The sequence below is a fragment of the Euwallacea similis genome, chromosome 1 (assembly GCF_039881205.1).
Source record: "Euwallacea similis isolate ESF13 chromosome 1, ESF131.1, whole genome shotgun sequence".
Taxonomy (NCBI): Eukaryota; Metazoa; Arthropoda; class Insecta; order Coleoptera; family Curculionidae; genus Euwallacea; species Euwallacea similis.
In genome coordinates this window covers 2513829-2530595 of record NC_089609.1, presented here as the reverse complement: position 1 = coordinate 2530595, position 16767 = coordinate 2513829, and the positions used below count along the sequence as shown (strand labels likewise).

Below are 16767 nucleotides of genomic sequence, written 5' to 3'. Positions count from 1 at the left end.
CGCTATATGGAGTGCATCCATATGCTGGCATACCTTTGCTAACAGTAGAAAAGTACCAGCTTTCCATCGATGTTTGAAACATGGTCTGTCTACATAAATGAACTAATTTTCACTTTGAATCGCGTTACTTTGTTTCTGCAAAAGAATTGCATCGCTCGGCATGTTAAATATTGCATAACTGACTTTTTTCCTTCCTGAGAGTCGAAGAAAATTGAAGATATTGAAAATAGATCATACAGATAGCAGAGTCAAACGGGACTGCCACTTTCCACTCCTTTTACACTGCATGAATCGCACCATCAAACAATTGGTGTAATATTAAAAATTTTGATAGTTTTTCGCGTGCGGCAAAGTGCATTTTCCATCGAGAGAATTAAAAAAAACTCGTTTTTTAGCTGCAATATCAATATAATTTTCATAAATTAGAAATATAAATAGAAAACATGTGATAATCAGAACTCTAAATAAATTAATTTATTCACTTAACCTACTCGCATAAATCTCAAGAAATACAAAAGTTTTAATTTTCAAATAGCAATTTCAATTTAATGGTAAGCAAACGTTGGGATAATCCAATAAACTTTAACAAATATCGTCGATAACTTAAATTAAAACTTTTGCTTACAATACATCAATGCACTAAAATTAAATCTAGCGTGTGTAATATATTATTATATGTAAGACTTTGGCATCGTGTATAAATTTAACATGTAAAATATCACAATATTTTATTGTAAACATATACCCATCACTCATAGAAATAACAAATAAATAAGTTAAACAAAGTAACAGACAGATTAAAATTCTAACCCATGCCGATTGGGTGAGACAAAGAAGTACTAAAGAAAAGTATCAGTTAAGATTCTTTTCTTTCAGTTTATCAAATATCTCAAAGCTAACGGAATGTGTTAGAAGGCACATTCATCACTTTAAACAGGTAGGTACCAGTTTGTTGTTCCAAAATCGTATTTTTCTATTAAAAAGTTTGTTTGGTTCGCAATGTTATAAAACTAGATTAAACAAAATTCTCGGTTTTTCAATTAGAAAATTGGCTGGACCTACCGATTCTAAATTCCCAATAAACATCCATACATAATAAATATATAAATAATAACTTATATTCAAATATATCTGAAGCATATAAATAATCAATATCCATTTTCATGCTTTAGTAAACTTTTTATCTCATCTTACCAGCTGGGGTGTCTGGAATTGCCAGTCCCGCCATTTGGACTTGAGCCGGAATTCCTTCGTTCTGCTCCAGGGGCGGCAGAAAACGGCAAATTTCTCTTATTTATTTCTAAAATTTTAATCTTAATTCAGAGAATACTAAACCGTTTAGTACATTAGCATTTAGGAAATGAGAGGCTATCATAGAAAATGTAATAATTTTCCTCCGCCATTCAATCAAGAAAAATAACAACTTTTCCTTCTTAAAGTCGTTTTATTTTTGGTATTACCTTGAGTAAAAGGTAAATTAACTCTGATTTTAAAGATGGTAATATGAACAGGTTTTTCCAATCAAACCAAACAGAAGTAAGATTGTACTTACCACTTATTGCCAGCAAAATCCTTCTTCTAGCTCCAAAGGCAGTAATGCCAATGTCAACTAAGTCTTGGTCGGTCAATGTGGAAAATATGGTCAAATCTATTTCGTGCTCCTTGAAAAGCTGAACGTAGTGGTCCAGTTTCATGGCAGTTAACATCGATGGTAAGTCTTGCCAACTGAAACAAATATTTAATGAAATAGTCAATTTTCTAAAGCAGTTTGCTTACCTATTAGTGCTAACTCTGTGCCAAACATGCGAAGGTGTAGGGTCTAGTAAGTTACTCGTGTTCATAACTGGGTTAGCAGGCTGGAGTATAGGCATTTCATTCGGTCTTGGAGAGTTTAAGTGCCACATCTCGTCTTCCTATATCATGCGAAATTACAGTGCTGTACTTGCACACAAAGGGTCATTCTTACCCTTTTATATTTGTCTGACAAAAATGCTCCAGGACTGGTATTACTAACTCCATATCCAGACCAGGAGTTATGTGGTACCCTCATAGTGCCAGCTTGGGGTTTTGAACGCATCGCTCTGAGTGCTGCCATTCGTTTACTTTCATAATCATAATAGGCCATCCCTCCTGGAGATGACTGAGGTTTCTTATCTAAAGTTGGCCCGTGATACGCACCTGGATTGTTCATTTCCGACAAAGCAGTTGATAGTTCTAGAAAGAGCAAAAAATACCTAGATAAATTTCCAGAGATTATATCCTCGATTGATGTCGAAAATGCATACCCGTTGGTTGATTTTGACCATATGCCCCGGTATATCCACTTTTGTTAGGAGAATCGCCATAGCTTGCGTAACCGCTAGGAGACAAAGAATTCCTTGGGTTCGATCTGCTAGAGATAGTGGATAAAGAACTGCAAGCACTTAAGTTGGCTTGATCCGCTGTAAGGGTTTGCTCTAAATGGGTGCTTTTCATGGATTGGTATCTGTAAAAATACAGTGTGTTCACGTTCAAATAACTACATTTGGTCTAGATGTTTGATGCTTCTACAAAAAACAACCACATAAATAGGTTTTGGAACGCAGTTGACTATTGCCCGCGTGGGCGAGCATTCAATTGGTTTATACAGAACTGCGTTCGAAATTTACTTGTAATATTATAATTTAGTATGTATCTACTAAAGTAATGTACCAAAGACTATACTGGCTAAATTTGATAATTAAAACACTGAGATAACGAATCTAAATAAATATGTTTCCAATATGTCCACTCTGGATTGAATCCTAACGCTAGTACCTTTATGGAAAATCCTATTTTAATTAGCATTCATTAACGATTAACTCAAAGCATTAGCTTTCATCCTTATCTGCATTGATTCCTTCTGGAATATTAAAATTTTAGTTGTTTGGGATTGGGATTTTCTTTGAAAAAGAGGCAGATGCTTCTTAGAGAGGACTATTTTAAAGGAATTGTCTCTATCCTGAATGGAGACTCGCCGGTTGGTTGAACAGTACGTTTAGAGAGTCTATGGAATCGAGATATAACTATATTTTCTTTGATAGAAGAGAGGGAAAAGCAGTGCAAAAAAGGGTCTTATAGGTATTGAACATACTATGTATACCTACTAAATTCGATTTTACGCTACTCACCCAGTGCTGTTACTAGCCATATTCTGATGAGGAATAGTATTGAAGTTGAGATTTGGTGGAAAGAAATGTTGCTGTTGATGCATACCAACAAATGGCGGGCACTGTTGTTGAGGTATCGCTGGAGAAGGGTAATACCACGTAGGAGAAATAAGAGGGGAGGAAAGTGAGGGAGCAATAACATTAGACGGAGCGGGCAGTTCCAGCTTCTGTTGAATGGGGGAAGACGACTGGTTGGGGATTTGATAGGTGAGGGGAATGTCTGCATGAACTGGTGGTTCTTCAATTCCAAGAATTACATTCCTAGCTTTATATATGTTACCTTAAAGGAAATGGTTAAAGGAGAAAATTGTTTATAGTATTTGACTGGGAGAAAAATTTTAAAAGTAAAAAACTCACTCGCTTGTCGTTCTATACCCTTAATCACACAAGCTTTGGTGGTTTTGTTCGCCTTTTGTCGAACGTTGATGGAGACATCATATGTGGTTTGAATTTCAGAAATCTGCTCAGGCTGAAGGAACAATTAAAGTAGATATTAACGTTAGAGCCTCTACAGCAAATAAAACATATAAGCAGTGAAATTGTGAAAAAATTATTTATTTTTAAATAGTCAACTATCCTCTTGATGAATAACTATAGAAATTCAATACTTTATAATAAAGTTTATCGATTATTCATAAGGTCTAAATGTTCATGAGTAAACACAATTTTAATTCCAATTCTAGGATAGAGCGATTGAAAGCCTTAATCTGCAAAATCGATACCTGGAAATGACAATCCCATTAAAGCTCAGTTCATTATAATTAAATGTTCAATGGAAGCCATCATCACTTCAAACGCATTGTGATATTAATTAATTGGGTTTAAGGGGTCAAAATAGTACCCACACAGGGCGTAACACGTTATTATCGAGATATTTTAGGTGGCGATAGTACTCTGCAAAATAATAAAAAAATGCTAATGGACCTATGGTTAAGTGTACCATTTTCGGTGACAAAGGTTCAGATTTTTTCTGATATTTTTCATTTTTTCACGTACACCTTGAGTTAAATTTTTGAAATTTCGTTTTTTTAAGACCCTCTACAATAGAACATCAAAATCGTCAGTAAACATATACAGGGTGTTATGCTTTTTTTTAAATATTCTGCATGAATCCTGATACCAAGTTTAAATTTCTTCCTCAATTCTTTAGCTTTTTGGTCTTTTGCAGTCTTTTTGTATCGTTCCACGTTTTCTTAAGATTCGCAAAAATATCTATCTATGCAAATTGAGAATGTAAAGGAAGTAAGGGAAAAAATAATCATCCGGCTTAGTTATCAACTATTTGAAGCAATTCGTAACATTTAATCAAATTTCTTAAAATGGATATAAATCTAAAGAAAAACAAAATTATAAACACTGTTGAAAATGTGTCATTCTGTATATTGGAAATGGCGCGAGTTTCACTATGGGTCTATTAGCATTTTTAAATTATTTTTCAGAGTACTATCGCTCCCTGAAATATCTCCATGATGATATGTTACACCCCGTATATCATGAATTTATGATGAAGGGCTGCATGCGAGCTATCCCAAATTCGCACTTTCACGGAAATAATACTCTCCTCACCTTTATTTTCAACTCATCCTGATCATCGGGCAAATCAAAAATAACAATCAACGGCAGACTCCCCATGAGCAGCTGCCTGGCCTTGTAAATATTATGGATGTTCCCCGTAATAGTCACGTTACTTTTCTTCAGGTTGGGAATGTTCGGATCTTGAGCATCAGGGAACATTATCTGACAGTTAGTGTGATGTATGATAGCCTTGAGATTGCCATGATTTTTGCCTAAGACCGTAGGATGATGATGAGGAGATATTTCCATGGACATTTGAACCGGAATTTGATTCTTAAATGGAAATTTTTTATATTCAGACTTTTAAGTCCTTGGTAACTTACTGCTAGATTGTCGCACATGTACTCCATGAGCATCAAAGTGGCTTGTTTCACATGATGCACCTCCCACTCAACTCCTTTGACCAACACCAGGGTAGCATGGAGCTTTGGCCTGGTTTTAAACATTACCTGAACTTTGTACTGCTCCTGGATTTTGATCACATAGGGCGAATTCACGTCTACGTTCTTGGACATAATCGGCAGTTCAAACCCAAATATCAGCGGTATTAACTCCTAAAAATCCGCAGGTAATTCAAGAATTTATGTTCTGGGGAATTTCCTACCCTGACACGAGATCGTGCTAATTCCACCCCTTCGATATCTCCAGAAATGGACACTTGGTTGCTCTTTTCATTGGAATTGGAGCGATTTGAATCAGGAAAGTGGACGTGGCATCTCGTTTCCTCCATGACGCGTTTAATGCTCATACCACCTTTGCCGATGATATGAGAATGATCAGTATAGCTAACGTCGATTTTCATTGTCACCCTGTTACACTAGAGTTAAAATTCAAATTATATTGGGGTTTTAGAAATATTTTAGGTAAATTTACTCTGGTATTTAAGACGGTCAAAATTCGGTCTTTGGCAGCCTGAACGTCCTCCGGTTTACCGGCAATTCTCACGTGGGGATCTGAAAACATGTGTTTAAGGACATTTTAAAGTAAACGTAACATTTTTTCAATGTTTCGTTAAAAAATTATTTCGATTTTTTTATTGAGATACGCAGGGAGTCTCAAATGAGAGCCAAACGTTCCGATTCTCGTTTTTCTGAATGATCAAAAACTGTTCATCGCGGAAAGACGCAAATCGGATGTTTTAAAGCCACTTTTAAGTGAAAAATCAAGGGCAGTCTGAAAGTGCCGAGAGCTGTGTAGATAATGCGAAATTTGCGTATCTAGCATCCACATTCAGATGCCTCGATGGTACTAAAATCGCAAATGATACAGGGATAAATACAGTGTTGTAACATTACCTTTCTTCGATTTGGCCCCAATCTTCAACTTATTCGGCCAAGTAATAACCGTGTCAGTATCTTCCATAACTTTAGCAAAAAACACGTCTGCAGGAAATGTGGCATCGTTGTCACCTTAAAAAATAAACAAAAGCTTGTTACGTTGGCAAAAAGCACAAAAAAGGGAGGAACGTGCACTGAAGTTGGGGGTGAAAGTAAGAGGGCAACAAAATGGAGGCTTCGTGCTAATACGTTGAATTGAGAAACTGCAATTCGAGATGCAAGACGTTGTGAAAAATCGAAAATTAAATATCTCTCTTCAAAAAAACTGTCCAACACGCGCCTAATGGAATATGCGTTAATGAATACATATTTTCAAAATAGTTGTATGCCGAGTGGAATCTGGATTGAAAAATACGCTCCCACAAAATACTCAGCAGTCACGTGTCATATGTTCCCATTTCAGCCTCACTATTGCCGATATCACTAATTAGGTATAGGCATGTCCGTTGCTGTCAAAAGTTACTACGAATCTCACCAGTTAGCATTCTCTCCAGCTTGCATCTGTCAACCCTGAACCGCTCCTGATGCAGCTCAGAAACGTCCTTAAGTCCCAGTTTTGAAACGAGGTCCCGTAAGTCTTCCCGTGAGTCCCAACGGGAGGCCCATCCAGAAGTTGTAGTCCCGCTTTCCGAAGCTTCGGATGTGGTGTCCGAATTCTTGGATTTTGCTACCGCTCTGGAGAGCGGTAAAAGGTTGCACGCCATTTTTATTATTTTAGCGAAAATTGTTTAATTTATTTCGAATACAAACAAATTTATATTAAGCTCAAAAGAGGTTTAAAATATTATAAGACAATTATTGTTTCACTATTATTCACTTCCGCCGTCCCAAATTTTATTTAAAACTGAAATTTATTGGTTAAAATGGGTATTTTTGATGTATGTTTGTTGCACTAGGTGATATTCAGGACGACTGGTTCTAAAAAGCAGTCGAACTGGAGCATACACATATCAAGATATGGTTTTTGTCGGCCTTTTTTTCCCTCACAGATTTTTAGCAGTGACGATAAATAATATTTCAACTAAAATAATTCCATAAATTGTCTACTTGATGGTAAAGATTATTCACACATTCTTACGACGTTTAATAAGAATTCCTGTTCTTTTTCAAATTTGTGTTTCTGCAAATTTCTGCATAACTAAATGGCATGAATTTGCCAGCACATTGATTGGAGCAAAAACAAATTAATTTTTTACACCTCTACAGCTTTTCCAGTATTTTTTCCATGGGTTCTCTGTGATTTAGGATCGTAGAATTAAACACGTGAAGAATTTTTTTGCTCACCCTGAACCTCACGCTGTACCTCTACTCATTCTTTGTCAAAACGTCTGAATTTAAATCTTACACAATTTTAACTTACAATTTTGAAAATAGCGATTTTGCGAAATCTAACGGTTTCTGCTGTACTATATCGGCCGAGACAAAAAAGGTCAAGTATTGAGGACGCCATCTCTGCTTTTGAACAAAAATAAAAATGGCCCATATTACATTTGATGAGAATTTAGTTCATCAGTCAAATTTGATGTTTCAACAATGCGATTGGTTTCTCATTGTTGTGCTAAACCAATTACTGGCGAATTGTTAAGTATAGTGGGGAATATAATGATTGCAAAGAAAATTACCGATAATTTTCGTTACCCTTATTGTGTTACCCCTGATAAACTGCCGGGCTTCTAAACCAACTAAATTTCATATTTGTCTTCAGTAGTCACTAACCCGGGAGCAGGGTGATTTTCTTTGCACCCCCTGTGCATTTATGTAGATATCGCACCGGCTCAAGGAACATGAGAAGTATATTTTTAAATCACTTTCGGAATGGAATGTGCGGCCCTTTAGACATCGCAGTTACTTTTCTCGAAGTTGTTATTACTGATCAGCTATACAGGGTGCTGCGATTTTAATAAATCTAGATTATAACAGAATCTACTGAGTTATATTGTAAAAACATACAGGGGCATGACGATTTTATTTTCCAATGTTGAGGTACTTCTCGTTTCTTATGTCTTTTCGAATAATTTGTGCAACTTGATTTGATTCTATATATACAGAATGTTCCAAATTGCAATAGCGAAACTTCAATAAAGTGCTGCATAATTCGGTATATTCGAATAATGCGTCATTATCGATACATAGGGTTCCATTTTTCTTTTTCCATTTTTTTTTAGTAAACGCTACTCTGTAGGATTGATCATGGTTAAAATCTATTCACAGGGTGATATTTCTTCAAAGTCAAGACAGATACAACTTCTCCGTGCCGCGGCCAATCCAAATCGGTATTTACTAAATTTTGCATTTACATGCTCTCTTCGCTGCTAGAAGGATTTAAAAGAATATTCCGCGGTTTTTAAAAAAGTGATAATTAATTAATGAGACAAATCAATTAATCAGCATCTGCCGGAGCTGATAACCCAGCGAATTCATAACTTGCCACTTAAACAAAACAGCTTAGCATGAGCTTCACTCCACCGTTTCGCCACCATTCACCCCCTCTGTTATAAGTTATTCTTTTGATTAAATCTTAGTCCTCCCCCTTGTTGTGTGTGCCAAAGCAATAAAAACACCACCCAGCATTATCGTAATCCCCGGGGCGACGCCCCACGGGAACTTCAGGGCTCCAAACTGATTCACTCTCACAGTCAGCGGAGGTGTTTTCAATTGTGCGGGCAGGCGATGGATACGCACGCACGTTGATTAGTTAATTAGAACTTGATTTCGAATTCTAATCAGATAATAATTGTTTGCTTTTTGAATCGTTTTACATAAAACCTTCTTCAGCCCGTGGAAAACTTTTGTCCTCCTGGCTATGATAACAAACCCGGTAATGTGATTAGATTTGGAAGGGATTAGGATTTTGTGAGCGTTTGTGACCCCAGGAGATGAGTCAAACTGATAAGGTGAGTATAGGTGGTTTGGCAGTTAAAAGTTAAAAAGGAGCACATATTCCTCCAAAACTAATTCCAACGGAGGAAAAATTAAAATACCTATTTACCTAACGAGTGCGGGAAGTGAGAGTTATGATAATCAAGTGCGGTAACAACACCTTTACATTTGATATGAGCAGATATATGTTGTTATCTTTTGCGAGTTTCATTAAATGTTAGCGTGTGGTAAAATCTTCATATGCACAAGTGTGACAGTAAGCTTTATCGCACGCATACCACCGTAAAATACCCTTCAAAATTTGTCAACTGACACATACCTCTTTGATATCCGTGCGGTAAAGCGTTCGCAGCTTATGAGAAAAAATTACCTCGAGAGTGGATTGGCACGCACCTTCGTGGTACTCATCGAAAAAAGCCAATGACACTGGGTACTAATCCACTTTCGATGGTTTTTTTCTTTAATGTAAATCTTTACTGGGCCTAAGGAGGATGTTGGAGGGCAAACAAGAAAGGTGTTTTGGATTTCAGAATGCTGGAACTTGATCGGGTCTTTGTATCCCCTATCAAGACCTATGATTTCACTATTCAACCCCATGGGGGAATCAATGGGTAGTATGAAATTTCTGTACTGAATCAAGTTGAGAGTTAAAGTCTCAATTCGGACTACCTAAAGATTATTTATACCACCTTTATGCCTCATATCATAGTGACACAGGGTGACTCATAAATCCTTTCCAAGCCGTTGAACATTAATTGAACCTTCAGTAAATAATTAAATCGCAACAGTACCCGGTTTATGAGGGGGCGAGTTGGACGACGGCCCACTGTGGTGGACGGTTTTTCTTGAAGATAAGGGGCGGTGACTAAAAACTTGGCATAGGGCACCAGATTAACTAACCTGAACTAACCTGAATCGAGGTTGAGTTCCTTTATTATTTTGTTTATTGCAGTAGTGGATATCGGCAGAAAAAGCAAAACTTATGGATTTCTGGTTTCGTTTTTCGGAGAAAAATCAATTTTTTTGCACTGAACTCTGTGTTAATTAACGTTGAACAACCTTTTCCTTCATCAAACCAAAGGTCATTAACCAGCCAAAAGCGAAGCATATTTACTTTCCTCGCATAACATTAATGTAACTAATTGCCTCAACAAGTAATTAAATGAAGTTTAGGTGGTAAATATTTACTTTCTTTGGCAGTGTTTATGTACAAAGAAGAGCTTATGTTATTTTGACAATGTTCAGTATAAAATTAAGGATATGAAAAGATTTAATTAAACTAACAAATTTCGCGTTAAAAACTGCACATGCGATGAAAAGGGTTCAATAAGGCCACATGCATTAAACGACACATTTAAGGTAATATTTTTAGAACTGGTTGTCAGATAATATAATATGTATTTCCACACTCTGCCTTCTGTGTAAACAAACAATAGAGCTTGATGTGCTTATTTGACTAGACACTATATGCGGATTTTGTTTACATCCCTGATGAGTGTTTGAGTTTTGTGTGGTTCACTGAATCCTTAAAGGAAATTATTCCCATGAAAATCATTACCATTTTATTAAAAATAATAAATTAACCAACTTCCAGGTAATGGATTTCCGAATAATCCTTCAAAACAACACTGAACAGTCCACCATTTATCAGGAGGAAAATCCTGCAGACTACACAGTGACGTTCGTCGTAGGGTCCTGCGTTTTAGCGGTGTTCCTTTTGCTTGGAGTTGTAGCCAGCGCCTATCTATGTATGACTCTAAAGAAAGGCACTTTTCTGTGGGTTTCCGACAGCAACAGACAACTAAACAAAGATAAAACTGAAGACATGGGAGCTAACGATAAAGACAGCACTACTGTTAGTTTAAGGGATGTTAAGAGTACCAGTAGTTCACAAGAAACTACACAGGTGTAGCTGCGCGGCTGGAAAGACGGGACCTGCTATCTCTCTAAGGATCGGTTGTTCAATGCCCTGCTAAACTAGATGATAAGCAGATTATAGTCAAGGATAAGCATCGGTCTAAGTGTCTGTTCGTTACAAACATACTTCAGATAGCTATCCTTACTTGAATTCTAGATTTAACTTTAATTCTACTTTGAAAACACTCAATCCACTAGTTAGTTTTTAACTGACAGCTGTTGCCATCTCACTAGATATTGAAGAACCGGTTCTGAAGGCCGATTTATCAATGTAGTGTTAATTGTAGTGTGCATTGGCATGAATCATAACCGATAGACGTAGTCTCCATTTTAACACTTATAAGGAAATTGAGTAGCAGTTTAAGTTGACCACACATTAATAATTTGGCCCTAAGTTTACATTTTAGCTTTAGTGGTTCTATTTGAAGAATTATCCTGAATTAGAATATTGTTAAATTCTCCATTTATTACATATTTCTGTTATACTGTATGTTCTATAATTAATGGTACGCACCCTGTATTTCGCTCATCACCGATATTTCAAAAAATATGACTTTAATATTTTTATACAAGAAATCTCTAATTCAGTCGTGTATCATTAGTAAACGGGGAACACCCTCTATATTATTTAAATATATATTTTTTTAAGTCTTTTGTATTAATTCTGTAAGTATTTTAGAATAGAGACAGCATGATACAGTTTACAGTATTATTAAGAAAATAAATATAACTTTAAAAATTAAATTCATTCTTAAAATATAATTTTAAAAATGAATTTAAAAATTTCCAAATATGTAAACCTAAATAAAACTTCGCATTATGAGCAAAACTAAAATATATATATTTCTCGGTTTCATTGCCGTCCCTTTACCCATTATCTATGCCTAAACGGAAAAGCTTTCTTTGCAAATAATACATTTAATTAATTTATTTATTACAAATAGTGGATTAACATACAATAAATATTTAACTCTTAAAACATAAACAAGCCCATAAAAAAATGAAGCCTAAACATGTGCAACTGAGTCTTTCTAACAATAAACAGACGATCACATTAACATGGCCCCTTTGTGGCAAGCAATGGAACAATCTGAACACATTTTTTTGGGTTTTTGGATGTCTAATCTAAACAGGGAGCAAGACATTCATCTTTTGAACGCAGTAATTTGAAACGCAGTGGTTTGACTCTAAAATTATATTTTTAGATCAATTTTAAAATGTAAATCTTATATAATCTGATCACAGTTATTGTTAAAAAACGATGGCATGCACGCTTTTAACGGCCCAACCGGTTCATTCGGATCTCCTTTTATTTCACTGAAATCGTACGGATTGAAATTTTCTACTAAGAGAAGTTCCAGTTTTTGGGAGAACCAGTCGGCATTGTGAATGTCCACTTCATTCCAGAGCTGTAAGTTGTTGGTAGTTTAAATTTTCTGCCGGGGTGTCATAATTGGAGAAAAACAAAGCCAAAAAAAGGGTAGTACTTGAAGAAATTGTTGGAAATGCTCTGACCTTTCCCGGGGAAAAATATAAAAATGTATCTAATTATCCCCATCTCCTTGTTACCCTATTTCTTAATAAATCTGCAAAAATATGGCAACACCGCATTATTCTTTTGTTGTCATTCAACACAGCAGCATATTGGCCGTATCAGCTGTCACAGTGTGCCCGATTTTGCCAGATTTTTTGAATTTAGGTTTGGGAAATTTTTGCAGGTGAAACTGATTGTAATTTACCTCATCTTAACTCAAAGCGGAGTTTTCCTACATACCTTCAGGATATAGCGAAGATCCCTCACAACTTCATTTACGTAAGAATATTTAGAATCCTTGATTTTCTTTTGAATTTTCTCCAAATCCATCTAAGTAGGAAAAATATTGTACAAAGTAAGATTTGGACGGTTTTGACAAATAATTCTTATTTTCAGAGTAGATATTTTGACTGATAAAAACAGTAATGTTTTATTTAATATATGGAAACGATTGAAGAAATTGAACGCCGGAGACGGACGAAACTCTATATATATGTGTACCATAGGTATTTCCTTGCATTGATAGATTCTTAAAATTTGGTCTCATAACCCCTATATCACTTTTTCTCATTCTGGTAAATCAGTCCAAATTGGACCACTCTGTATAGGGGTTTCCTTTTTATTACGGCACTCTACAGCTTTATCTGTAACGGGTAGAAAAAACTTTAAACACGAAAGTTATATAATTTTTCCTCCCCGGGAAAGCTGTAGAGGATGCCTCCATAGAAATGAAAACTCTATCACAATATACTCCTTAAGTACCTCTCCTTCCACTGCTACAGGTCCTAATACATGCGCTTTCAAGTTTCCAACGAGATTCTCCAGCACACACTGTCCGATTTCAGACAAACCTCTCCCTTTCAACTCGTAGGGGTTAGCCCTTTGAGTATCACTATTGATGCTACTTTCAGAAAAGGGGCTTTCCTTTTGTAGTGATTTCGAAGTGGCTAGTTCCATGATATTATTGCTTAAACTGTTGGAGGCATTTCCGTTGGAGAAAGTGGATTGTAAATGAGAGGTTGTTCCTCGCTGAAAATTATCAAATGCATTAGTGCACGTCGTAGAATAAAAAGTTTTAATAATATTTTAAGTCGTACCTGCAACAATGTCATGTTGTCCAATTGAGGGAACATGTCGTAGGTATTGTCAACGTAATAGGATTTCAGTTCTTGAAGTGAAGTTGGAGATTGTGGTTCGACATACTCAGTAAAATTGCTACTTACTAACCACTCTTGAATATTTACTGAACTTGAGAAGTTGACCTACGAAATACAATAAATTTATAGATTTGCGAATATACTAAAGAAATATTTATTTACATCGTTTTCTAAAACCCCAACAGATTTTTCATCTTCCTCAGAAATGCTTTTGAAATCCTGGCTAAGCTTTTTACCAGCAGACAACAAGATATTGGCCCAGTATCGTTCGCTTGCAGCTTCTCTTACTTTATTCACATTTTGTGCTGTTTCCAGAAACTCTATGCCCCTAGGGCTATTTCCAGGAGGGGCAGCATCAGATCCTTTTTTTGGAACGCTGTAACTGCCAGGCTTCATGTAGATCCTATTGATTTTTTAGGGAAGATAATAGTTCATTAAAATTTTGAATACATATTAGTAAATTGGTCTTTGACGTGATTGTGTGTGGTGTATGTGCAGAAGAGTGACATCAATGATTAAAAAAAATAGCGTACTTATTAAGGTTTAAAGTGCGATGGGGGGGGGGGCATTAATCAAGGTTTTTTCCTACTAATAACTCGTTACCTTTTTTTTTGTTCCTCCTTAAAGTCATATTCTTCTTTCTTGAAATACTCGCCAACATAAGTTTGATTAGCTTGATCCAACGTTTCTGCTGTTGAAAATTCATTAGCAGGTAAATGTATGATCCCTCTTACGTTTTTAGATGTAGTACTGCCATTCGCCATGGTAGATGTCGTGGCATTCTCTCCGGGAGATGATTGTTTTTTAATAGTGCCTTCTGAGGCGCTTTTCATGAGTTTAACCTAAAGGAAAAATAGTGAAAATTGATACACATTTATAAAATTAAATACAAATCTTCAATTTGATAAAAATCCATATATCATGTAAAAGTTTTATCATTAGTTTAATATGTAAATGAATCTTGACAATATGGCGAGGGCACATTAAGTTAGTTAAGTTAAGTAACCTGCGGAGGTATTAGGTTGTTAGCCGAATGGACATTAGCTCCAGAACTTGCAGAGGTCAAATTAGTATCTAAATTGTGAAATATCTTAGTAAGCTGGCCTGCCAGTTCCATAGTTTCTTTTTCCCAACGCACATAACAGGACTTGAATTCCGGAGTAAGCTCCTTTTCAATTTTGCCCAGGCTAGAACCTAATCAAATTTATCAAAATAAAAATTCATTTCAGAGATTATAGAATTTTCATCACCATCTCTGTTATCCCAGTAGCCCTTTAGAATATGCCAACAGTTAGTCAGCCTCACGAAAGCATAAATAAAATCCTTGGTCGCCCATGGGATCCCTTGCGAATGGATATTAGAGATTGTGGTGCAAGGCTTTAAAATTTCAGATCTAGTACGAATACACAGATTTTGGATGTTGCGGAAACAAGGTCTATTGCGGTTCCTATAAGCAATTTGTTCTGCAGTCAAGCAGCTCCTCTCAAGGAACTTGATAAAGTTTTCTTGAGCTGTCTGTTCGGAGATATCCTAGAAATTCTTTTTATCATCTTTGAATTATAAATCAGGAAATCATACCGTTATAAGTAGCTCATTGGTCGGTGGAGTAATTTGCGCATAATCACACCCTTCCAACGACTCATTATTTGCCCTCTCAGTATCTCCGCTTCCCTCATCCCTTTCTCTACGTTCCTTCACAGTGGAACTCCCATAGACCAGATCAACGGTACTGGAGTTGGACGTTACTGGGCCATACACCGAAGTACTGGATCCAGTTACGTGCCCAATTGGAACAGAGTATTGACTGCCCACGTTAAACTGAGTGTACTGGTAGTGTTGCAGATACGGTCTGACCAAAGCAGATGGCGTATGGTAGGGCAGCAACTGGGGCATTGGGGTTCTGTACCCCACTGCAGGGTAATACCCCGGATTGATGACTCCTTGACAGTTGCAGACGTGGTGCATGTGTAAGTGAACATTTTGGTGTTGATTATTGGCGTTTTCGGGACGGTTTTGGTCCATTTAATTTCAAGTATATTTACAGAGACCTGAAAGGAAGTTAAGGATTAGGCATTTCATTTTCTGTTATTGGAGTTGTCCTCCATGTTGGAAAGAGGAGAGAGTAAAATGCAATTTTTATAAAATTTATGCAATGGGATTTTAGTTCCATATGGTACGGATATTTGGATAGCCCAATATGCGATTTAGATGCGCGAAATGAAGTATTAATAAAGTAGATCCAGTTCGGGATATTTTAAATTCGATGAAATAATTTCGTTTTGATTCTATCGCACTCTCTCGCGCCACTAGATCTTCTATGCTCTATCACTATCTAAATTTAACCGACAGTATTCTGCCCAACATAGACCTACCTTTTATGAAATAGAATAACTGCCAATACGTGGGGGTTAATAGACACTGAATGTTTTATTCTAGTCGTACGTAAAAGAAGACGATTTGGTCACTTAGAATATTAGAGAATATTTGACTTGTAGATTATAGATAATTGTAGATTTTTGACTTAATATAGAAGAAATGCGTTGCATAAAACTGGAAGCATTAACGACAGTTTTCTGAAAGCCGACATTTATTTACCAAATAAATTAGTTGCCAAGGAAATAAACAAACGTCGAAAGCAATTTTTGCTGATAGGTGGCTGGAAAAAGCTGGTGAGGTACCAAAGGTGAGGATTTGCAAAATAATTCGAGAATATAGAATAGATGCAGTAAATTCTTAAATAATCTTACCCAGGTCTTCAGTAACATTCATTTAAAAATTTAAATATTGAAGTGGGAAACATTAAGAAATTTGAATTTTCCCGTGACATTTCTCCGATGTCGCGTCTCAGTCAGAAACGCCCTCCCGGCCCCAAAAACGACATGAAAACTTACCTTTTATAATAGTTTTTACAGTTTTTCGCTTTAGATAAAGTTTACAGTTTTAAATCTTAGCAAAAAAAGGATAAAACTTAATTTAAAACAGCCCGCACTTCAAAATGGATGTTTTTGACTTTGACGTTTACGTTATGACGTTTTGTTGATTTCCACCTGAGCGCATGGCCAACTTAGTTTATTTTTGACTTTTGGAGTAGAAGCGATACGTCAATTATAGGCCAAATTATGAACGTGCTGTTAACTTTAACATCAGGCTAAACAGTTTGCTCTCCGCCATTTTCAAGT

At 36.2% G+C, this 16767-nt stretch overlaps 3 protein-coding genes across 3 annotated transcripts; 1 reads left to right on the top strand and 2 right to left on the bottom strand.

Annotated features, from left to right (window-relative positions):
* Positions 1-449: 449 nt before the first annotated feature.
* On the bottom strand, positions 450-7024 carry BicC (protein bicaudal C). Its single transcript, XM_066406635.1, has 13 exons — positions 6576-7024; positions 6059-6172; positions 5637-5716; positions 5368-5580; positions 5087-5317; positions 4755-5036; positions 3546-3657; positions 3150-3468; positions 2286-2485; positions 1967-2214; positions 1777-1913; positions 1553-1725; positions 450-1300 (listed from the first exon to the last, which is right to left on the bottom strand). The coding sequence occupies exons 1-13, from the start codon at positions 6802-6804 to the stop codon at positions 1191-1193; spliced, it is 2448 nt and encodes an 815-aa protein (XP_066262732.1). The 5' UTR covers positions 6805-7024; the 3' UTR covers positions 450-1190.
* Positions 7025-8532: 1508 nt separating this feature from the next.
* Positions 8533-11516, top strand: LOC136420014 (uncharacterized). The gene is made up of 2 exons (XM_066406649.1): positions 8533-8994; positions 10575-11516. Exons 1-2 carry the CDS (start codon positions 8977-8979, stop codon positions 10890-10892), a joined length of 336 nt encoding a protein of 111 aa, XP_066262746.1. The 5' UTR covers positions 8533-8976; the 3' UTR covers positions 10893-11516.
* A 601-nt stretch (positions 11517-12117) lies between these two features.
* Positions 12118-16615, bottom strand: mtsh (mitoshell). The gene is made up of 10 exons (XM_066398656.1): positions 16480-16615; positions 15167-15636; positions 14839-15118; positions 14595-14782; positions 14192-14430; positions 13751-13991; positions 13529-13693; positions 13194-13460; positions 12672-12761; positions 12118-12306 (listed from the first exon to the last, which is right to left on the bottom strand). The coding sequence occupies exons 2-10, from the start codon at positions 15608-15610 to the stop codon at positions 12124-12126; spliced, it is 2097 nt and encodes a 698-aa protein (XP_066254753.1). The 5' UTR covers positions 15611-15636; positions 16480-16615; the 3' UTR covers positions 12118-12123.
* Positions 16616-16767: the final 152 nt, after the last annotated feature.